General features: G+C 38.9%; 1 protein-coding gene across 1 annotated transcript in view; it reads right to left on the bottom strand.

Moving 5' to 3' along the window:
• Positions 1 to 25,631, bottom strand: part of nlgn4xb (neuroligin 4 X-linked b) — a 51,435-nt gene that overhangs the window by 9,808 nt on the left and 15,996 nt on the right. The window contains exons 2-3 of the mRNA XM_056466006.1: positions 23,952 to 24,539; positions 9,185 to 9,337 (exon numbers count right to left, since the gene is read on the bottom strand). Of these exons, the coding sequence (XP_056321981.1) occupies positions 9,185 to 9,337; positions 23,952 to 24,354 (556 nt within the window). The 5' untranslated portion in view covers positions 24,355 to 24,539. The remainder of the gene's footprint in view (positions 1 to 9,184; positions 9,338 to 23,951; positions 24,540 to 25,631) is intronic.

Raw genomic sequence — 25,631 nt, 5'->3', positions numbered from 1 at the left:
TTATTACTACGTCTTCTGGATTTGCCCCTTTGCTTGTCACTTGGTTTGGACTGCTTTCCGGTTCCCGACTATTTGCCTGTTAATACGTTGATGTCTCTGTCTCACCCTTTTAATAAACTTCCGCACATAGATTCAAATAAAGCCTCAGCCACTTCATTACACCAATTCAGTTAAATATATCTTTATTTCCACGATATTCCATCGTGGAGAAGTGCAGATGTGACTCCAGAAGACCTCCGATCAGCCCTCCAGAGTAAGGACGAGTGGCAGCTTTTGTAAAAACTTATCTACTGTTTACATGGCAGGATTGAAATTTTTTTTGATAAATGGAGAAAATTTCTGAATTTCTGTGACCTACAATGCTAGCAAACATGTAATGAGACAAAACAATAATTAAGGAAATTTTTTTTGTTTGTATATGTGTTTTGGTGTGGATTATTTCTAAATTTATTATGACTTTATTATTTTATTGTATTTATTTATTTCGTATTGTTCTGCTTTTATGTTAATGCTCTGTCTTTGATATTCATCGGCATTACTTGCAAATAAGAAAATCAATAAATAGTATAAATCAAGGGACAGCACGGTGGCTCAGTGGTTAGAACTGTGGCCTCACAGCAAGGAGGTCGCTGGTTCGAGTCCCGGCTGGGTCAGTTGGGGTTTCTGTGTGGAGTTTGCATGTTCTCCCCATGTTGGCGTGGGTTTCCTCTGGGTGCTCCGGTTTCCCTCACAGTTCAAACACATGCGCAATAGGGGAATTGATGAACTAAATTAGCTGTAGTGTATAAGTGTGTGTGAATGAGTGTGTATGGATGTTTCCCAGTGATGGGTTGCAGCTGGAAGGGCATCCGCTGTGTAAAACATATGCTGGATAAGTTGGCGGTCTGTACACATCTGTAGTTCACCAGCGATCTGTCAAAATAGAATTGCTGGAGACCATGACAGGATTAACTTTGTATTTTAATAATGCATTAGTTAATGCTGAACTATGATTAATAAATGCTTTTCAAGACTATTCATACTTAGTTAACCATAGTAAATACATTAACTAGCATTCAATAATGGGTCATTATTCTAAAAAGCTACCAAATAAACTTATTCCAAACTCAAAACAAGATTGTTTAGCTTACCCCATTGGCAGATTATTTAGCTTGTTTTAAGGGAAAACTCACTTCATTGTCACTAATTATTTCTGCAAATAAAACATGTCTAGTCTGAAAAATGCTTCTTAATTTAAAATATGTTTTAGATATTTTGGCCTAAGACAAAAACTCAGTGTAAGTACAGCATTTTATGCAGTGCAGCCTCTGATGTCGTCTTGTGTTTGTTCTGTTTACTGTGTGTTAAACGGTGTGTGAGCGACTCTCATTCATCACACTGTAAATGTGCTGCGTGACGTGTGTTTTCTCACTGCAGAATCTGTTCGTTCACTTCAGTGAGGCTCAGAGAAGATCTACAGCATAAACACACAACATGCTGTACTGCAGAAGCAAACCTGTGCTACTAATGTTCACTAAGACTAAAACAAAGAGCTAAAAGAAAACTGTGCTAACCAAAATAAATATTAGTATAAAAAGCTAAACTTTTGAGGCTTTTGCATCTATTCTCACTAGGTGCAGAATACTACACTGCAAAAATGCTATTCTTACTTAGAGTTTTTGTCTTGTTTCTAGTCCAAATATCTAAAAGCTCTTAAATCAAGAAGCATTTTCTTGACAAGCAAAACACATTGTCTCGTTTTCAGAAATAATGCGTCAAAATATCTAGTTTTTCATTTTGATACAATTATTTTGCGTGTTTAATACAGTAAACTGTGCTGTATTGTAGGATAATATACTCTTTAGTTGTAGAAAACTACAGTATTGGCTTATTTTTTAAAAATATTACTATAATTACAGTTATAGTTTTTGCGTTACCATAGCAACTATAGAATTACTCCAATAGATCAATCACTAAAGTTTTTGTTACCATAGCAACTGCAGAATTACAACAAAAGAGCAATCACTATAGTTATTGTGTTACCGCAGCAACTAAGCACTACCACAACAGATTAATCACTATATTGGTTGTGTTGCCAGAGCAACTATAGAATTACCACAACAGATCAATTACTACAGTTGTTGTGTTACCATAGCAACTATAGAATTACCCCCAACAGATCAATCACTGTAGTGGTTGTGTTACAATAGCAACGATAGAATTACCTCAACAGATCAATCACTATAGTTGTTGTGTTGCCATAGCAACTACAGAATTACCCCAACAGATCAATCACTATAGTTGTTGTGTTGCCATAGCAACTACAGAATTACCCCAACAGATCAATCACTATAGTTGTTGTGTTGCCATAGCAACTACAGAATTACCCCAACGGATCAATCACTATAGTTGTTGTGTTGTCATAGCAACTACAGAATATCCCCAACGGATCAATCACTATAGTGGTTGCGTTGCTGGCAACTATAGAATTACCACAACAGATCAATCATTATAGTTGTTGTTACCATAGCAATTGTAGAATTACCACAACACACCCATCACTGTAGTTGTTGTGTTACCATAGCAACTATAGAATTACCCCAAAAGATCAATTACTATAGAGATTGTGTTACTATAGCAACGATATAATTACCTCAACGGATCAATCACTATAGTTGTTGTGTTACCATAGCAACTATAGAATTAGCCCAAAATATCAATCACTATAGCTGTTGTGCTACCATAGTAACTACAATTATCCCAACAGATCAATCACTATAGTTGTTGTGTTACCATAGCAACTATAGAATTACAACAAAAGATCAATCGCTATAGTGGTTGTGTTACTATAGCAATGATAGAATTACCCCAACAGATCAATCACTCTAGTTGTTGTGTTGCCATAGCAACTGTAGAATTACTCCAACAGATCAATCATTATAGCTGTTGTGTTACCATAACAACTATAGTTACAACAACAGATCAATCACTATAGTTGTTGTGTTACCATAGCAACTATAGAATTACCCCAACAGATCAATCGCTATAGTTGTTGTGTTGCCATAGCAACTACAGAATTATCCCAACAGATTAATCACTATAGTTGTTGTGTTGCCATAGCAACTATAGAATTACCCCAACAGATCAATTACTATAGTTGTTGTGTTGCCATAGCAACTACAGAATTATCCCAACAGATTAATCACTATAGTTGTTGTGTTGCCATAGCAACTATAGAATTACCCCAACAGATCAATTACTATAGTTATTGTGTTTCCAAAGCAACTGTAGAATTATCCCAACAGATCAATCATTACAGTTGTTGTGTTACCATAGCAACTGTAGAATCATTACAACAGATTAATTGTTTTTATGTTGCCATTTACATTTTTGACTGACACTGATTATTTTTAAGATTTTCTCTCTAATCTGCAAGTTATTATTACTTAATTTTACCCTTAATATTAGGTTTACCACAACACATTAAGTCTCCAGGGCTCTTATTTATGCTCATGACCATCTAAACCTCAATGACTAAAGCCACACCTACTCATAATGCTCTAATGACAAGAGTTTAAAGCTGTTGATCAGCCGGAGTGAACTTTTCTTAAACAAACTTGGCCTGAATTTGCTCAACATGACCTCACATCAGTTTAATTCTCCTCAAGTGTCTCAGGGTCGTACGAAGTACATCCAATCAGTACAGATAATCCTGAAACATCCAGCCTAATTATACAGGGATTCCCTAATTATGATCATCCTCGGCATCGCAATCATCATGTGATAAAATAAATAGATGGATTATATGCATTTCTGAATCTCTAATGGGACTAAAGGAGCTTGAGCAAATCATCATGTGTGAAAAATGATGCTTTTCCCCTCTCAATCTCCAGGGATTTTCTTCTGTCTTTGAATAATCAGATCACTGTGGATTCTGCATAAATCTGTACACGCTTTCTTCAAGCATATATCTGAAATCTCCAGGCAGGCTGCCTTTAACTTTGACAGACTGAGAAACAAACATGTCAAGATAAGCTGTTGTCATGTCCTATCAACATAAATCCTTCTCAAATCCCAGAATCATTTTAAAAACAACTAAATCAGGTTACGCAATCAAAAGCCTAGTGTTTTCTTCCCTTTTCCTTTCCCCAATGTATACCACACTAATACAAACACTAGTAGACTGCAGGACTGCTCAATTATGAGGAGAAAAATCATCAGTGGTTTGCTCTAAAGACAATCCAAAACTAATATTGCTTAAGGGGGCTAATAATATTGAGCTTAACATGGGTTAAAAAGTAAAAACTGCTTTTATTCTAGCCGAAATAAAGCAAATAAGACTTTCTCCAGAATAAAAAATATTATCAGAGATACTGTGAGAAATTCCTGAATCCATTAAATAAGACATGGGAATTTTTTTTAATACTTGTTTGTTTGTGAAGCGCTTTGAGTTGCATGTATGTAGGAAAAGTGCTGTACAAATAACAATTTATTATTATTATTAATATTCATTCATTTTATTTTCGGCTTAGTCCCTTTATTAATCAGGGGTCACCACAGCGGAATGAACCGCCAACTTATCCAGCACATGTTTTACGCTGCGAATGCCCTTCCAGCTGCAACCCATCACTGGGAAACACCCATACACACTCACTGACACTACGGACAATTTAGCTTACCCAATTCACCTACACCACATGTTTTTGGACTTGTCGGGGAAACCGGAGCACCCGGAGGAAACCCACACCAACACGGGAGAACATGCAAACTCCACACAGAAATGCCAACTGACCCAGCCGAGGCTCGAACCAGCGACCTTCTTCCTGTGAGGTGACAGTGCTACCCATTACGCCACCGCATCACCCTATTATTATTATTATTATTTTAAAAATGAATATTTTTATCACTTTCTCAGGGAATATAGGTAATAATTGTTGGTGCACTTAGAGAAAGCAGTTTTATTAAACAGATATATTTATTAAAGTAATATTTTAGTCAGCGAACATCTTTAGGAATGGAAAGATAATATATTTAAATTCAAATGTAAAAGTCAAATGACAAATGTTCAACTAAATGTAATTTTTTATGTTTCTTTTGGTCGTTCTTGTTTATTAAAATGTTATTTATTTAAGATTTTTGCATTATTTGCATTACTCTTGGACTGTGATCTTCACTGTTTTGTTAGATTAGTTGATCAGTTTTGTCTTTGGTACTGACTAATCTAATGTACAGTTAAAGTCAGAATTATTAGCCCTCCTTTTGATTTTTTTAAAAATATTTCCCAAATGATGTTTAACAGAGCAAGGAAATTTTCACAGTATGTCTGATAATATTTGTTCTTCTGGAGAAAGTCTTATTTGTTTTATTTCAGCTAGAATAAAAGCAGTTTTTAATATTTTAAACACCATTTTAAGGTCAATATTATTAGCCCCTTTAAGCTATATATTGTTTCGAGTTATTAAACTATTATGTTTAGAAATCTTCTCTGTTAAACAGAAATTGGGGGGAAAAATAAACACGCGGGCTAATAATTCTGACTTCAACTGTATCTGCACAAATATATATCTGTAAAGCATCCTGGAGAAAATATGAATGTAAAAGTGAGCTCTGTGAGGGGTGAACCATGTTATGATGAACACTGTAGATATACATTTATTTTCAATGTCAGTTTAAATGGCGTGACCTTGATGAATTCAGCCGATCATCAGACTGAAACCTCCTCTTTATTTATCAGGATATGAAGCAGGTTTTGCTTTAGGGTTTTGGCAGTGAATTACAGACCTTGAGGATCTTTTCTTACAGCATCTCTTTTTTTAAAGAAAAAGTGATCACGATTTGAGCCAAACGCATGCCAGAAGGCTTCAGATCCACACACAGCTAGATGAAGAGATTGACATGTCTCGAGACTCTATTATTAAATGAAGACAGAATTGTTCACCCTCCTGTTAAATTTTAATGCTTTTATATTTTTCTCCAATTTCTGTTTAACGGAGAGAAGATTTTTGGTCAACACCTTTATAAACATAATAGCTTTAATAACTTGTTTCTAATCACGGATTTCTTTTATCTTTGTCATGATCACAGCACATATTCATTCATTCATTTATTTCCCTTCAGCTTAGTCCCTTTATTAATCAGAGGTCGCCACAGTGGAATGAACTGCCAACTTATCCAGCCGCAAAGCAACACTGGGAAAACACCCATACACACTTACACTACGGACAATTTAGCTTACCCAATTCCCCTATAGCGCAAGTGTTTGGACTTGTGGGGGAAACGGAAGCACCCAGAGGAAACCCACGCCAACACAGGGAGAACATGCAAACTCCACACAGAAATGCCAACTGACCCAGCCGGGACTCGATACAGCAACCTTCTTGCTGTGAGGCAATCGTCCTACCCACTGCGCCACCATGATGCCGCACATAATATTTGACTAGATATCTGTCACAGTCACCAGCGATCTAGAAGCTGCAGATCAGTAATGGACTACAAATCCACCATTTATGGACTACATATTCAGTCATGCAGCACACACACACAACCGGTTCCTGATCCTGACTGATTACACTCACACAGCTGAAGCTGCTCATAGACTAATTCAAGGACTATAAAGACAGCACACACACACACACACACACACACGTTGTTGCTGAGTCTTGTAAACTGTATAGTGAACATTACAATTCGTTTTCCTTGTTTTGCCTTCCGTGTTTTTGAACCTTGCCTTGTTTTGTTTATTTATCTTGCCTGCTGCCTGCCTGTACTGACCATCTGCCTGTTATTTGACTACGACGCTGGATTTCCCATATACATCTGTTTGCTCCTGTATTGACTGTTGCTTGCCTGACCATTCTGTAGTGGTGGGCAAAGCGAGGCTTCGTGAAACACTGAAACAGTCGAAGCAAATATGTTGAAGCCCATCCAGCTGCAATCCAGTACTGGGAAACACCCATACACACTTATTCACACACACACACTCATACACCACAGCCAATTTAGTTCATCAATTCCCCTATAGCGCATGTGTTTGGACTGTGGGGGAAACCGGAGCACCCGGAGGAAACACACACCAACACGGGGAGAACATGCAAACTCCACTCAGAAATGACCAGTGACACAGCTGGGACTCAAACCAGCAACCTTGCTGTGAGGTTTTCAAGATCTACCTGAGCTCGAATTCCCCTCTCGCCCTGCTAACGGGAGGGAACCCTGGGCTCGAGGATCTTATGAGCTCAGGGCTCTCTCCCAGGACAGCATGCCAAACAAGCTTTATAATCAATGATCAGCTAACTCTTGAGATACATGGAAATATTGTCTAATCCGTTTACTGTTTTTGCATATGAGCTCATTAAATCTCTATAAATAATGAAACTTGTGTTGTTTTTGACTGTCAGTGCGTAAGAGATGACGTCAATAAAAGGATCTTTTATTTCTTTGTGTAATGAAGGTTGTTGGTCATTACAGTTCTGCTAAAAATACATTCCTTCCTGAAGGTTTCAGTGCTAAACACTGAGTCTTTGAACAGAAGAGCACCGGGAGCGTTAGCACTGATATTTACTGGGATATTTATAAACTGGAAGAAAGCATTTTAGAGTTGGACTGAGTGTGCAGATTTGTTTTGTCTGTTTATGTGTGTTTTTATATATATATTTCTTTATTTTTATTATTTTGGCTGTTTTTGCCTTTGCGGCATGGTGGCTCAGTGGTTAGCACTGTGGCCTCACAGCAAGAAGGTCTCTGGTTCGAGTCCCAGCTGGGTCAGTTGGCACTTCTGTGTGAAGTTTGCATGTTCTCCCCGTGTTGCTGTGGGAACTAAATTGGCCATAGTGTATGAAAGAGTGTGTTTGGGTGTTTCCTAGTACTGGGTTGCAGCTGGAAGGGCATCCTCTGTGTAAAACATATGCTGGAATATGCTGTGGTGACCCCTGATGAATAAGGGAGTAAACTGAAGGAAAATAAATGAATGGATAAATGATTAAACTAGAATAAATGATGCAAAAACGTTTAATAAAAGTGACATATTTCATCAAAAGTTGAATTTGCTTCTATTGTAAAATTATAAAAGATTAATGAAACTAAAGAGATGACAAAAATGATAATAACCTTAATTAAAATCTAATAGAAACTAGACATGTGGTGTATATTATCCATTTCATTAGTTTATCATTTATTTTTAGCACTTACTAGTTGGTGGTTCATTCCGCTGTGGCGATCCCAGATTAATAAAGGGGACTAAGCTGAGAAGGAAATGAATGAATGAATGAACATAGTCTAAATATTTCTAAATATGGTCTATATTTTTTATCTATTTATGTATTTGTTATAGACTGTTTTATATTTAGAAGCACAAAGAGCGACAATAAATATGAAACAAATCAAAAGAAAAGGAAAATATCGTGAAAATAGAAAAACAAAAATATTAAATGAAACAAAAATAGATAACAGACAATCATTCATTCATTTTCTTTCAGCTTAGATCCTTTATTCATCGCCACAGTGGAATGAACCACCAACTATTCGATAACAGTGGACTCTGGAGGGCTGTTCTGATCTAAACTATGACCATCTTGAGGATTTTCGGCTGCTTGTACTGTAATTTGAGCCAGATCATGTCACTGTGATACAGAAAGGAAAAGACAGCAAGTAGACACAAGTAGAAATGTGACCATAGGAGAATCTCCTTTCAGAAATCTACCAATTTTAGACAGATACGTCTAATGGAAATGTATAGATATATGCATTATGACAAAATATTACGACAGTATTGTTCAGCCATTTTGCATTAAAGACTTATGCCATGAACAAACGATTAAATGTTGTGGAGTGAGTGAGTTTTGATCAACATGACACAGTAACTGATAATGTAGGAATCATCAGAGATGCCCTTCCACCTGCAACCCAACTCTGGGAAACACCCATACACACTCATTCTCACACACACACTCACTACAGACAATTCAGTTCATCAGTTCCCCTATAGTGCATGTCTTTGGACTGTGGGGGAAACCAGAGCGCCCGGAAAAAACCCACACCAACACGGGGAGAACACGCAAACTCCACACAGAAATGACCACTGATCCAGCCGAGACTCCAACCAGCAACCTTCTTACTGTGAGGCCACAGCGCTACCCCTGAATATATTTTCCTGCAAACAAATCACTAACACACACACACACACACACACACACACACACACACTCACCCAGCACTCCGAGTCTGTAGTTTACGGTGACCACGATGACGTTTCCGTAGCTAGCGAGGACGCTGCCGTCGATCATATTCCCTGTTCCCTCCACATACGAGCCGCCGTGAATGTAGACCATAACCGGTTTCAGACCCGCGTCGTCTTGTGTTTCTGAAAGAAAAGAAGATCCGTTACTCACACATAGGCATGGGATGACCGGTTTCAAGGTTAACCGTCTTTTGGAAAAGTCACGGTTTAAAGAAATCACTAAAATGTTCTGTTATACCACTCCTACGCTAAATGGACATTTTTAAGACTATTTTTTTTTGTTTTTTTAGGGCAACAGAATCTCCATGAATAAGGATCCTTCTTATCAAGAGCTACTGGTCAGCCCACAATTCAGCAAACATCTCTCAGGGCTTCTGGTAGTACCTAGAATAGCAAAGTCGAGTAAAGGAGGTCGAGCCTTCTCATTTATGGCTCCTAAACTCTGGAATAGCCTTCCTGATAATGTCCGAGGCTCAGACACACTCTCCCAATTCAAAACTAGATTAAAGACCTATCTGTTCAGTAAAGCATACACTTAGTGCACCACTCGGCGGTATGATACATGAATGTGCTCCACACAGGTTTCTGCATCTCGTTTATATACACTATGAACAGCAGCTACGCTAATTATTCTCTTTATTCTCTATTTCCACCTGGGGATACTCATCTCGAGACCCTCAGATGCTATGCAGTGCCACTGATGCGATGCAAGACCAGCAACGAGATGATCCCAAGGTTTCCATAATCCTGGACCAGGCCGTATCCAAAGCAGCTGCTATGGTGGTCTTGGAGGAGTGGAGAGCATGAGACTGATTCCTGTGACGCTCCAGGGACAGATGAGTCTCGCTGACGTCCAGCTTCCAGCCTCCGGAGCCTAGACTGCCTGGTTTCTCTCCAGGTTTTTTAATTCTTCACTTTCGCCAATTGGTGAAGTTTTTTCCTCACCCCTGTCGCCTCTGGCTTGTATGGTTCAGGATCTATAGAGTTGCGCATCGTTGGATTTGCTCTTCAGTGTTTGGACTCTCAGCAGTGATTATTAAACCACACTGAACTGAGCTAAACTGAACTGACACTGTTTTAGTTCACTATGATCTTCTGTGTGCAGCTACTTTGACACAATCTACATTGTAAAAGTGCTAGAGAAATAAAGATGAATTGAATTGAATCATACTGTCAGAATCTTATATCGACCCATGCCTACACACACACAGCCTTTACTGCATGGTTTAGATTTACTGTAAGGGTTATTTATTGTCTGCATAGCAATGCCAGGATTGAATTATTGCAGAGATTACATCCATACTGTATGTCAATACAAAATAACAAACAAAAAAAGCTAAATAAGTGAAACACTCCTCCTGTCACACTCCTCCTGTCTTAATGCACCCAACATTTTGTTAGAAATACTCCTATGCTTTACATGTTTGCTTATATATCTCCTACTTTCATTTATAACACTTCATTTTTACATCTTGTGTTTAAATACACTATGAACAGCAGCTACGCTAATTATTTTCTCTATTTCCACCTGGGAATACTCATCCCGAGGCCTCTAGTGATTGTGCAGCGTTATGGACGTGATTCAAGACCTGTGAAGAACTGATGCCAAGGCAACCATAATCCTGGACCAGGCTGTATCTTGAGCTGGTGGTGCAGTGCATGAGACGGATTCCTGAAAGACCCCAGTGACAGACGAGTCACCGCTTTGATCCTGTGGGCCAACCTGAACACCCGCTGGTGCCTTACTCACACTTGCAGTTCACCACGATGGATGTCCAGTCTTTCCAGCCTCCGGTATCTAGACTGCAGCTCTCCACAGGAAGTTTGGCCGGAGGAGAAATGGTCGTGGCCAACTGAGCCCGGTTTCTCTCTAGGTTTTTTCCTTCACTTTGGTCAACTGGTGAAACTTGTTCCTTCAAAAATATACTCCAAATATTTGTACACTTCAAAATATACTCCACATAAACCAGTCCAAAATACACAGTTACACCAATAAACAAACAAAAACCTATTTCTACATTAAGCCATTCATACACAACCCACATCCCAACGTCAATGATCAGAATATCTAAAACAAACTATTTATAAATACTATTAGCTGAAGTGTCCACACATGGGTGTTAGTGCTGTGTGACGAAGCAAACGGAGAAGTAGTGTCTTGGCATTCAGTACTTTGCTCATGTTTTGCAGTTCAGAGTTCAACGAGTCTTGTTTTCTAAGAAAAGATCTGATCATTTAGTGAGTCTACTCGATATAAATGATGAGAGACCTGCTGATGTGGTCACGGCACTTTCTGGAAACAAACAGGTCTATTTCTCTATTTCCCCCCACCCACTAGAGGAGACTTCTTCACTTCACTAGTCTGAATAAACAGTGTTTCAAAGATCATGCGGCTTACTTACAGACTGAAGGACAGACAGACAGAGAGATAGAGAGACAAACAGATTGACAGAGGTAGACAGACGGAGAGACAGACAGACAGACAGACAAACAGACAGATAGATGAAAAGAGACTGACAGCGTGACAGACAGATAGAAAGACAGACAGACAGACAGACAGTGAGACAGACAGATAGACGGACAGACAGACAGACTGACAGATAGACATACGAACAGACGGCTAGACAGACAGATGGAGAGACAATCAGACAGACAGCCAAATGGAGAGACAGATAGACAGACAGATAGACAGTGAGACAGACAGACAAACAGACAGACAGACAGACAGACAGACAGACAGACAGACATTGAGACAGACAGTGAGACAGAGAGACAGACAGACAAACAGACAGACGGACAGACAGACAGACGGACAGATGGAGAAATGGAAAGACAAACAGACAAATAGATGGAGAGACAGACAGATTCACAGAGACAGAAAGATATATGGAGGGACAGACAAACAGACAGACAGATGGAAAGATGGAGAGACAGACAGATAGATGGAGAGACAGATGGACAGACTGAGAGAGGGAGAGACAGATAGATAGATAGATAGATAGATAGATAGATAGACAGACAGACAGACAGACAGACAGACAGACAGACAGACAGACAGACAGACAGAAAGATAGATGGACAGATAGACATTTACTCATTGGCCACTTTATCAGGTACACTTTTACCGGGTTGGACCCCCTCTTGCCTTCAGAACTGCCTTAATCCTTCATGGCAGAGATTCAACAAGCTCCTGGAAATATTCCTCAGAGATTTTGCTCCATATTGACATGATAGCATCACACAGTTGCTGCAGATTTGTCGGCTGCACATCCATGATGCCAATCTCCCGTTCGCCACATCCCAAAGGCGCTCTATAGGATTGGGATCTGGTGACTGTGGAGGCCATTTGAGTACAGTGAACTCATTGTCATGTTCAAGAAACCAGTCTGAGATGATTCACGCTTTATGACATGGTGTGTTATCCTGCTGGAAGTAGCCATCAGAAGATGGAGACACTGGTCGGCGCCAGTGGTGTAGTGGATTGTGCGTCGACACATGCACTCCGGTGCTCACGGCGACCCAGGTTCGTTTCCCGCCTCACATTCCTATGCCGATTCTTCCCCTCTCTCTGCTCCCCACGCTTTCCTGTCAATACTCTATACTGTCCTGTCCATTAAAGGTGAAAACCCAGAAAAAATTATTATTAAAAAAAAAAGATGGAGACACTGTGGTCATAAAGGGATGGACATGATCAGCAGCAATACTCAGGTAGGCTGTAGCGTTGACACCATGCTCAATTGGTACTAATGGACCCAAAGTGTGCCAAGAAAATCTCCCCCACACCATTACACCACCACCCTGAACCGCTGATACAAGGCAGGATGGATCCATGCTTTCATGTTGTTGAGGCCAAATTGTGAGCCGAGCATCCGAATGTGGCAGCAGAAATGGAGACTCATCAGACCAGGCAACGTTTCTCCAATCTTCTATTGTCCAGTTTTGGTGAGCCTGTGTGAATTGTAGCCTCAGTTTCTTGTTCTTAGCTGACAGGAGCGGCACCCGGTGTGGTCTTCTGGTGCTGTAGCCCATCCGCCTCAAGGTTGGTTGTGTTGTGTGTTCAGAGATGCTCTTCTGCAGACCTCGGTTGTAACGAGTGCTTATTTGAGTTACTGTTGCCTTTCTATCAGCTGGAACCAGTCTGGCCATTCTCCTCTGACCTCTGGCATCAACAAGGCATTTGAGCACACAGATCTGCCGCTCCTGTCTGACACCAACAACCATGCCATGTTAAAAGTCACCTAAATCCCCTTTCTTCCCCATTCTGATGCTCGCTTTGAACTGCAGCAGATCGTCTTGACCATGTCTACATGTATAAATGCATTGAGCTGCTGCCATGTGATTGGCTGATTAGAAATTTGTTAACGGGATGTAGGACTGGTGTACCTAATAAAGTGGCCGGTGAGAGTATATACAGATAGACAGATGATTCTTCCTCCTGTAATTAATCAGACTGTGTGTGCGTGTGTGTGAGTCTGTGTGTTTAGAGTAAATATGTTGATGTCTCTGGTCTCCATAAAAGACGTCTGAGGTCAGAAGATGTGCTTTTATCTGCTGCTGTTTTACATCACGTCCATTAACTCATTATAATCTCCATTAGGCAGAAGACTGAGACCAGCAAACACTGCAACTCAGTGGACAAGATCAAAAGTGTTCACTACTGAGGGCAGGACAGAATTGCCCAATTATGAGCAACTGCAGATCCTTTGCATTAAGTGTGAAAAATGAAGCGGCGTTTAATGAGCGGAGGATGTTTACTGCGGTACGTTACTGTGTTCCCCAAGAGAAAACTACGCTTCGTGAAAACCTACAGCTTCAGAAAACCATGCAGACGCTCGCTCTCATGTTAATTACAAAGCAAGCAAGCAAAGATTATCTTCACTTAAACAGCATTAAAGGAAACATTAACATAACATTTACTGGCTGTCTAACTGTATGCATTAAGAAAACCTCAGAGGTTACAATAACACAAGCTCTTTCTTAGGGATTTAACCCTGTACGGCTACTGCACTACATTTCTAAAACATCTAAATAATAATACTTTTTAACAAAGGTATAAACATACAACAAATATAAGATATATTGATGCATCTGGCTTTCATGGCTCACATACACACCCTAACAAAAGTCTTGTTTGTAAGAGCAACAAATAATAACTGGACTTCTAGTTGATCATTTGTAAAGTGTCAGAAGGTGGATTTCTCTGCTGAATCATCTGTTGATCTGCATCCCAATCATCACTAATACTGCAGAAGATCTACTGGAACCAGCATGGAGCCAAGATTCTCATAGATATCAGTCAAGTTTGGTGAAGGAGAAATCATGGTTTGGGGTTATATTCAGTATGGGGGCGTGTGAGAGATCTGCAGAGTGGATGATCAACATCAACAGCCTGAGGTATCAAGACATTTGTGCTGCCCATTACATTACAAACCACAGGAGAGGGACAATTCTCCAGCAGGATAGCGCTCCTTCTCATACTTCAGCCTCCACATCAAAGCTCCTGAAAGCTAAGAAGGTCAAGGTGCTGCAGGATTGGCCAGCCCAGTCACCAGACATGAACATTATTGAGCACTTCTGGGGTAAGATGAAGGAGGCGTTGAAGATGAACACAAAGACTCTTGATGAACTCTGGGAGTCCTGCAAGAAGGCTTTCTTCACCATTCCAGATGACTTTATTAATCAGTGATTTGAGTCATGTCAGAGATGTATGGATGCAGTCCTCCAAGCTCATGATGGAGTCAGACACAATATTCATTCTGTTTCCACTGCAGCATGAGCACATATTCTATACTGGACATTATTGAAGGTTCAGTGAGCAGACTTTAGTCTAAGCAGAGTCAAACCTTACTGTCCTAATGAAATTATTAATAATAAATAAAGCATGATCAGATTTTATTGTGCTCAAATAAGCGTCATCTGGCCTTTGCCTTTCATATAAGACACTTCTGATATCGAATGATCCACTGGAAGTCAAGTTATTATTTGTTGTTCCTAAAACTTGAATAGGCAACAAGACTTTTGTCAGGTAGTGTATTATGATATAATGAAAATATATAACAAAAAGACAAACAAAAGAAAAACATTTTAGTTATATACACTGAAAAAAAATTGATTTCTTTGATTTACTCAATTTGATTACGTTAAGTGGTTGTAAACAATTTATTTGGGGTGAATTTAAACAAACAAATTAAGTTGAACATTATTAAATTTAATTTGTTTGTTTAAATTCAACACAAATAAATTGTTTGCAACAGTTTTGAATGCAACACTTTTTTCAGATATGGCTAATAAATATAGATTTTGTAAAAAAAAAAAAAAAATTATTAAACAATAAAAAAGATGAAATAATTTTTATGACAATAAAAATTTTATATACATTTTGAAACAAATCATGGATATATATATATAAAAGTTCAAATGTAAGGGTCATAAAATAATTGTTAACTGATAAAAAAACGAATAATTTAAGATTTGTTTATATTTACTTATTTCTAAAACAAAAAAAACAAAGAGAGATGCATTTTAAAAACAAATATAACTAAAAACAACAGCAATATGACTAAAACATTAACTAAAGTTAAAAATATAAAAATTTAAAACAAATTCAACATACATTCATATATTCATCACCACAGCAGAATGAACCAGCAACTATTCTGCCATATGATTTATGCAGCCGATGCCATTCCAGCAGCAACCCAGTACTGGGAAACACCCATACACACTCACACACACTACGACCTATTTAGTTCATCAACACAATATTATCAATAGATAATACAATATTATCTGGCTTGCATGGTTCAGGATCTGTAGAGCTGCGCATCGTTGGATTTGCTCTTCAGTGTTTGGACTCTCAGCAGTGAATATTAAACCACACTGAACTGAGCTAAACTGAACTCTGAAAACTGGACTGACACAGTTTCAATTCACTATAATCTTCTATGTGAAGCTGCTTTAAAACAATCTACATTGTAAAAGCGTTAGAGAAATAAAGGTGAAAATAATTATCTAAATTATTGTAAAATAGCATCAGCCTGCTCTGTACATTACTAATAAAACTGATGCAGAAAAATAAGGTACATTTCAGAAACAAAAGGCTGTAAATTTCTCCATCTCATGTTGTGTGTGTGTGTGTGTGTGTGTGTGTGTGTGTGTGTGTGTGTGTGTGTGTGTGTGTGTGTCTGTTTTATCATGTGTTTCATCATGTCTGGCTCCTCAGGCGATGTGTTGCGTTTCTGATGAATCTATGAATCATCTGCAGAACCATAAATCCATGTCCTCTGCAAACAAACAGCATGTTTTTGCTTTGGAAACATCATTAACCAGACAGACACGCACAAATATGATCACAGAAGATCCTTCAGTACAGTGATCTGCTCATGTAGACTTTACAGACATTAAACACACGCATGTTAAAGCAGAGCTGCGCGCATTCTGTGTTAAATCAGTCGGTAACACCAAAAACATTGACCGCAGAAATCCTCCGCTCACTAATTGCTTACAACATTCATGCAGTTATATTGAAACAGCAAACTGCACATTAAAATAAACACGACATTTAGAAAGTATGTCTGTTGCAACTTTGTAAAAGCAATTCAAGGATAACTATGAGAATATGTATTAGCGCTTCATTAATTACCAGGAAATGTGCATATATTCAATTAATATAATAATTATGTGAGCTATAATCAACATGTGTGCATACGGATGTTTATTATACCTTTAGCTAGTTCTATATATCCGAGTCTATTTATTTAATTTATAGTTACTTATTTGTGTAAAACAGTTTTTACTATCTCATAATCTCTGAGCCATAAAATACAGATGTAGAAAAACAACAAAACAATTATAAAGGAAGGGCAAGTTACACATTTAAAATAGGACTGAATTGAATCTACCTCTATACCACTGAAAACGCACATCACATGACCACACACACACACACTCTTTCACGCGCTGCAGCATCTGAGTTGCAGCAGTCAGCCCAGCAGTGCACGTTGGACAGTTTAACAAGGATGTACTGCTGGATCACGTCTCACTATAGTTGTTAAACGTGATATTATATTATAGTATATTGTGTTACAGTCCACTGCTTATAGTACACTGTGCAGCTTATTTACTAACCAAGTTTGTAAACGCCATTATTACGACACAGATCACTCTGCCTATTCATATTTATTTATGATTTGGTTATGAGTAAAACAAAGACCACGCGGGTCAGGTAGTTGAAACTGTAGGCTACAAATAATTAATTAGTTATGAATTAATTAATTATTCATAAACTAGTAATTCACGGCCGCCTGCAACGACGATGCCATCATCCATCGCGGTGTTTCACATTAGACATCTTACAATGCCAAGTTGGTCGACATCGCTCAACCCTAATTTAAAATAAATGTGGTATTTAGGTAGTAAAATTGTATTTACCGTATAAACAAACACTGATGTTTGCTGCAACTTTGTAAAAAACAATGCAATGAAAAACTCATATAAAAACGGTGTGAGCTATAAAAGCCAGATGCATCAAATATAATAGATAAACAAATGAATATTAAACAAATATCGGTCATAAAATAAATGTGACATTACAAATTTACTAATCAAGAGTAAACAGCTATTTTAAAACATTGTATTGCACTTCATTATATGCTTTGATCATTAGTTTATATAAGTAGTACTGCATGTAAACATGTTATCAATATCTCTGTGTTTGAAATAGGGCTGCACGAGTTGGGAACACTTTCATATTGCAATTATTGAGGTTAATAGGGTATATGCCGAAGCATGCTAATAGGACTTTTAATTTGCCAGTAACCTGGCTTAATCGTTTCCAGTGAATTGTATGGCAATGCAAATCGGTGCGTTTAAGGTCTGTTTTCTTTAAAAATCAGCGATCTCCACTGGCTGAGTGATATCTGATATACGGTGGGTCTCAGATTGTACAAGAAGCACTGCATTAAATAACATTTCCCCCGCCATGTCTATATAATATGAACATTTATTTTACCCCAGTAAATTCAATGGAGCTTCTGTGATAGCCTGCCGATTCTGACGGGCGTGTGCGAGTAAACTGCTTTTTGTCTCGTTTTACGCTTGAACAACTAAATGAATGCCAAAGTCTGTTTAACTGAATGTATTTTAATTACATTACAACATCCATGCTGTAAAAGGAACCGTATAAAATGGAAAAAAAAACTCACAATAACCGGAAGTTTATCAGTATGGGAAACACACTAGCTCGGCATATACCCTATATGGCAATATGCGATTGCGAATATAAATGGTATCCTGAGTCGACTTGATGGGATTCAGCAGCCTCTGCTTCACTAAACTGTGCCATGGAATCAAATATGGGCGACGTTGATGCTCTTGGTGCTGTACATGCGGTGTAATCATTCACTGTTTACCTGGTCTATTGTCTATGATTAGCTCAGTTCACCTTTTCTGACATGTCTTCAAATTTGAGTCATTCAGTCTGAGCCTGATAAAGCCAGACCCATGATTAGTTCAGCTCTTCAGGTTTTTGAGATGTTCGTTCACTATGCGACAGCATATAAAGAGATGACTCAAAACGAAGGGCTCGAGAAATGAACGGATCTAATCTTTTTTACGTCTCTAAAAGCATTTAATTGACTTCTGTCTTTCACGTGATGAACAAATGACTCAAACCCGAAAGATCAATTGAGAAAGGAACTAATCTCCTCCACCTGCACAAATGTGTACATGCATCGAATCTCAATAAATCACTGCGTGAGAGGACTCATCATTCTTGGGTCAAATAAAAGATATATATATATATATTAGGGGTGTAACGGTTCACAAAAATCACAGTTCGGTTCGATACGACACAGTGGTGTCACGGTTCGGCATGTTTTCGATACAGCAGAAAAAAAAAAGAAAAAAGGCAGAACATTTCTCGTATTTTAATTTTTTTACGTATTAAAATTAACATCATAGACGTATGATCTTTTTTTTTCTTTTACTTTAAACAGTGTTTACTTTAAACAGCAAATAAAACAAATCCTTCTTTATACTCAAAACCAAAAAGCTTCCTATAAAAAATAAATATAATATTGTAAAAAAATAAATATAATATTGTTAGTCTGAATCGAATCGTTTGGGTTGTAATGCGTACCGAACCGAAAGTCTCGTACTGAACGGTTCAATATGAATACGCGTATCGGTAGACCCTTAATATATATATATATATATGTATATACACATACAATCAGTCATTTTCTTTTTGGCTTAGTCCCTTTATTAATCTATGATCGCCACAGTGGAATGAACCGCCAACATATCCAGCATATGTTTTATGCGCTTCCATCTTCTCCCCATCACTGGGAAACATCACGTGTGTTCAACGTGCAAAGAAATATAGATAAGACCAAGGAAGGACTTTTAGATGGAAAGTTTCCAGTGTAAAATAATTAATGTCGCATCACCAGGCTCTCCAGCGTTTCCTCCAGAGTTTCATCTAATTTCGGATGTTTAATCTTTCCACTTTTGTTTTAATGGGTTTTGATACCACATGCCGAATGGAAAGAAAAACCTCCGGATTTCATGACTCGGTGGTCCTTAAAGGTAATCAAAAATCGCTGTTTACATGGTCGACTCTTAATAAGAAATTTATCTTAATCATATTAAAATCAGAGTATTGGTGTAAATGTACATCCGTGTAAATGTACTCTGAAAGTGCCAGAGGATGTAGCAAGCTGTCAAAGACAGCCCATTCCTCTGCCTTTAAGATGATTCCATGAGCCTTTAAATGTTTCATTAAGTTTGACGTGTTTCCCTCCTCTTAAACACAACTTTTGTAAAGCGTCTGCTGCACATTGTTGTCAGAATTCTTGCTTGTACAATACAGCCATACTTTAGAACGCTTCGTTTAAGCAAATTTGATGAACGCGATCATTAAATGAATCTGTTGATGTTGATGAATCTGAAGGGAGTTGCTCACCGGGTGCGCTGTACTGCGCGCGTTTCCTAGCAACAAGAACAAACACCTAAACATCGCCGATGGTGTCTGTATCCCTCAGAGTTGATTAGAATTAAATGTTTAGAGACGGTGTCCTAAGTCCCTGTAAGAATTAGTCTTTGGTGTGACGCAACGTATACCTGTGTGTGCCTTTGATGTACCCCTTGATGCTTCTTACGCCCTTGTCGCAGCACCAGTGGCACCAAAATTAGGCAATGAAATGCATATGCTGATTCAGTGATTGTGCTTGTGAGAGACTGTTCTCACTCTCAGCTCACATCATTCAAAAGAAAAGGGCCACATTGTCCCCTGATAATGTCAACAGACTGGACTGTCTTAGCAACTGCTGAATGTAAAGGAGGACTAAACAAAACTGTTTCTGCTTTATAAATAATGTTCTCAACTCACAGCAAAACAACTTTACAATGAGTGCAATTGTTTGTATTCAATACTTTATTATTATTATAATTTTCCAGTTTCCATATTTCCAGTGCCTGTATTTTGGCATTTTTCTGCGGTCCACTCAGAATCCATCATGGAAATAATTTTTGTTTGTTATTGGCATTGATTGTTTTGAAATTCAGATGACATTTACATGCCTGTGTTTTAATTTCAGTAATAAATATGGCTGTCAAGACAACAGTTTGAGGATCTTGATGGTTTATTGTAGGTGTGTTGATTACATGAAGAAATCTGTGTTACAAGTTAAACAAAATATTTTATATTTTGAATTTAAATAGTTTTTTTGTCTTGCATTTACATAAATTTTACGTTTGAATAGCCAAAAGTTTCAGTCTTTTAAATGCAATTAATCACAATTAATTGCAAAACAAAGTGTGTTTAACTAGTTGATTTTTTTTATCAATTGCCAGCACTAATATATATATTATTAAATTAAAAAAACTGAAAACAAAATGAATGAATGAATCTTAACATTATAATATAATATTCATTCATTCATTTTCTTTTCAGCTTAGTCCCTTTATTAATCAGAGGTCACCACAGTGGAATGAACTGCTAACTTATCCAGCATATGTTTTACACATCGGATGCCCTTTCAGCTGCAACCCACCACTGGGAAACACCCATACACCCTCATTCACACTCATATCAATTATCATCTTACCCAGCTGAGGCTCAAACCAGCGAGCTTCTTGCTGTGAGGAGATTGTGCTACCGTAATGCCATATAATGTAATGTAATGTAATATGATATGATATAATATATTATGCAACATGGTGGCTCAGTGGTTAACACTGTGGCCTCACAGCAAGAAGCTTGCTGGTTCGAGTTAGGGGTGGGCGGTACACCGGTGTCATAGTCATCACCGGTGTGACATTGCGCCACGACATGGATTTTCTAATACCGTCAATACCGTAATAAATCAATTATGTGCCTTGAACGGCTGCATTTACATCAATAATAGCTAATTCTAAATAATAAGGCATTCAATTTTTTTCAAACGTTCAGTCGTGGTCTGAATACCTGTCCTTATACTACAGGGCTCGAAATTGCGACCATTTTTACCTACTGTAATGCACTGTTTGCTGGCTGCCCAGCATCCTCTATTAACAAACTTCAGCTAGTACAAAATGCAGCTGCCAGAGTTCTTACCAGGTCTAGAAAATTTGATCACATCACCCCAATTTTATCCTCCTTACACTGGCTGCCTGTTAAGTTTCGTATTGATTTTAAAATATTGCTTCTTACATATAAAGCTTTAAATAATCTAGCTCCTGTTTATCTAACCAATCTTCTGTCTCGCTACAATCCAACTCGCTCTTTAAGATCTCAAAACTCAGGGCTTCTGGTAGTACCTAGAATAGCAAAGTCGAGTAAAGGAGGTCGAGCCTTCTCATTTATAGCTCCTAAACTCTGGAATAGCCTTCCTGATAACGTCCAAGGCTCAGACACACTCTCCCTATTCAAAACTAGATTAAAGACCTATCTGTTCAGTAAAGCGTACACTTAGTGCACCACTTAGGGGGCTTCCACACAGGTTATGCATCTTGTTGATATACACTATGAACAGCAGCTACACTAATTATTTTCTTTATTCTCCATTTCCACCTGGAGATGCTCTTCCCGAGGCCCTCAGACTATGCAGAGTCACTGATTCAATCCAAGACCAACGACGAGATGATCCCAAGGTTTTTTATATCCTGGACCTGGCCGAATCCTGAGCAGCTACTGCGATGGTCATGGAGGAGTGGAGAACATGAGACTGATTCCTGTGACGCTCCAGAGACAGACGAGTCTTCGCTGAGGCCAGCTTCCAGCCTCCGCCACTGAGACTGCAGCTCTGCACAAGACGTTTGGCCAGCGGAGAAATTAAAATGGTCGTGCCCAACTGAGCCTGGTTTCTCTCAAGGTTTTTTTTCTTCACTTTCACCATTAGTGAAGTTTTTTTCCCTCTCCGCTGTCGCCACTGGCTTGCATGGTTCAGGATCTGTAGAGCTGCGCATCGTTGGATTTGCTCTTCAGTATTTGGACTCTCAGTAGTGATTATTAAACCACACTGAACTGAACTGAACTGAACTGAACTTAAACACTACAAACTGAACTACACTGTTCCTATTTACTGTGACCTTTTATGTGAAGCTGCTTTGACACAATCTACATTGTATAAGCGCTATACAAATAAAGGTGAATTGAATTGAATTGAATTGAATTGAAATGTAATGCATGCGCCCTCATAATATATTTGGGAGCATTTGTGTGTCTGAATATAATGGTTGTAGTGCAATCTGATTTGATTTTCTCTAAAAACTTGCTGAATCGCTCTACCCTGCTGCTGTATTGGTTCATATTAGCTGTCAGTCACTCAACGCTTCCCGCTGACAGATAACAGGGAGCTTTTGTTACTGCAGGAAATGCAAACGGCTGAAGAGTGAAAGTACACAGGTTTGCAAACCTCACCTAAAGTTATAATAATAATAATGGCGCAGATGACAGCGACCACGACATGAGGTAAATGTTGATCCGCCAGCTGAGATCAATCGAGTGTTTTCGGAGAAGGTGCCCGGATCTCGCAGTGCATTCACCGCGTGTTCGGCGCAAATGTCTGCTAAATGTAAAATCTAATACTCTACACATCATCGCCTAAGAAACTCACCTTACTAAGTTTACACTGAAACTACGGCTCATAACAAAGAGCGGTATCGCGCTGGTGGTCACTATGACAATCCTGCTCTGTCTGCTCATGAATTGGTGCGGCTGACTCGCCTGCTTTATTCCACCAACACAGAGAAATGAAGATCAGCTCATAACGAGACTGAGCATTTAAAATGACACAAACCCAAATCAAAACTTAAAGAGTGATAGAAGTGAGACTTTCTTTTGTCCGTTCTTCCTTGAGATGTATATTATTTTGCTATATAAAGTAATACCATGATATTATACCATCACCGTTCAAAAGATGAAAAATACCGTGATATTAATTTAAGGTCATATCGCCCACCCCTAGTTCGAGTCCTGGCTGGGCTAATAATATTGACCTTAAAATGGTTTAAAACAATTAAAAACTACTTTCTCCAGAAGAAAAAATATTAGAGGAAATACTATCAGAAATTCCTGCCTCCGTTAAACATCACTTGGGAAATATTTGAAATTAAAAAAAATAGAGAAAATTGACAAGAGGGCATTAAATTCATATTAGACATATTAAATTCAGCACTTCACCACATAGATCAATTCAAATGCACAACACAACCACACGTCAACCAACTATTTTCAATAGTTTTTCTCCACACATACCTTCCTCCGTGGGCACGTATATGTTGAGATACAGGCAATCTTCGCTCTGATCATGCACGTATGTGGCCACGGTGTCCAGATTGGCAGTAAACCAGACGGGCAGCATATCAGTGAGCAGCAGCCGGTCCTCCAGAAACTGCGGACACACCGGAGCGAACTGTGTGGCATTTCTGATCCCCGGCCAGGACAGCGGCGGCTCCGGGGCCTGAAAACGACGCTCTCCTGTAGGGGCCATAGCATACGGGACGCCCAAAAACTGCTCCACCGGGCCCAAAATCTCACTGGGAAGAGCCACACGGAGCCCGCGGAGTTTACCGTAATTAGTGGTCACAGTAATGAACTGCGTTTGCTGAGCCAGAGCCAGCGTAAATCCACAAAACACACTGAGGATGTGCTGGATCATGGTGATAATGCGTGTGTGTTGTAATCCAGATGTTAAATGTTAATCCAGAGATGTGTCAGAAAAGATCATTACGTCTGCTGCTGGCTGTCGGATGTTTGCTGCAGATCGAGTGCTGTTGTTGGTGTTATCCATGCTTTTAATCCAGAAATGGGTTAATTCCAGAGGATTAGGGAGGAAACTGTTGCCTGTAGAGAGAGAGAGAGATCATGATTTATCTTAGATTTCTTCAACACATTATTAAAGACAACAGTTTTAATAACTCATTTTTAATAACTGATCTCCTTTATCTTTGCCATGATGACAGCACATAATATTAGACTAGATATTCTTCAAGATACTAGTATATCTAGATTTACTTCCACAGGGAATAGCTGGAGAAATGTGCCAGGGGAGACAGAAATTATGATTTATGTTAGGATGAAGTTTCAATGAAATTCATTCATTCATTTTCCTTCGGCTTAGTCCCTTATTTATCAGGGGTTGCCACAGCGGAATGAACCGCCAACTATTCCAGCATATGTTTTACAGCGCAACCCAGTACTGAGAAGCACCCATACACACTCGTTCACACACACACTCGTACACTACAGCCAATTGTGCAGCTTAAACAGCCCTTATTATCAGTCTTTGATGATCTTCGGGCTGTGTGTGTGTAATCAACGGAAAGCGGAACAGCTGTGTGTGCGTGTAGGGATTTGTAGTCCATAATGTGGCAGATTTGTAGTTCCTGCAGCCGCTAGATCGCTGGTGATCATAACATTTATTCATTTTCTTTTCAGCTTAGTCCCTTTATTAATCAGGGGTCGCCACAGCGGAATGAACCACCAACTTATCCAGCATATGTTATTACGCAGCGGATGCCCTTCCAGCTGCAACCCAACGCTGGGAAACATCCATACACACTCATTCACTACGGAAAATTTTTAGCTTACCCAATTGACCTATAGCGCATGTGTTTGGACTGTGGGGGAAACACCCAGAGGAAACCCACGCCGACACAGGGAGAATATGCAAACTCGAAACGCCAACCGACAAAGCTGGGACTCGAACCAGAGACCTTCTTGCTGTGGGGCCACAGTGCTAACCACTGAGCTGCCGTCAACAAAATTCAATTCAAGTATATTCGTATCACAATAATTGTCATTCTAAAGCAGTTTCACAGTCTGAATCAGGAATGGTGAATGGTGACGTATTCTGCACCTTTTTACAAGATGTAAAATAAGATGTCTCTAGTGTGTTTGAGTTTGAGCTGTGAATAGCACACAGATAATGTTCTC

The sequence above is a fragment of the Danio aesculapii genome, chromosome 9, assembly GCF_903798145.1.
Source record: "Danio aesculapii chromosome 9, fDanAes4.1, whole genome shotgun sequence".
In the NCBI taxonomy this organism is placed as follows: Eukaryota; Metazoa; Chordata; class Actinopteri; order Cypriniformes; family Danionidae; genus Danio; species Danio aesculapii.
This window is presented reverse-complemented; position numbering and strand designations above follow the sequence as displayed.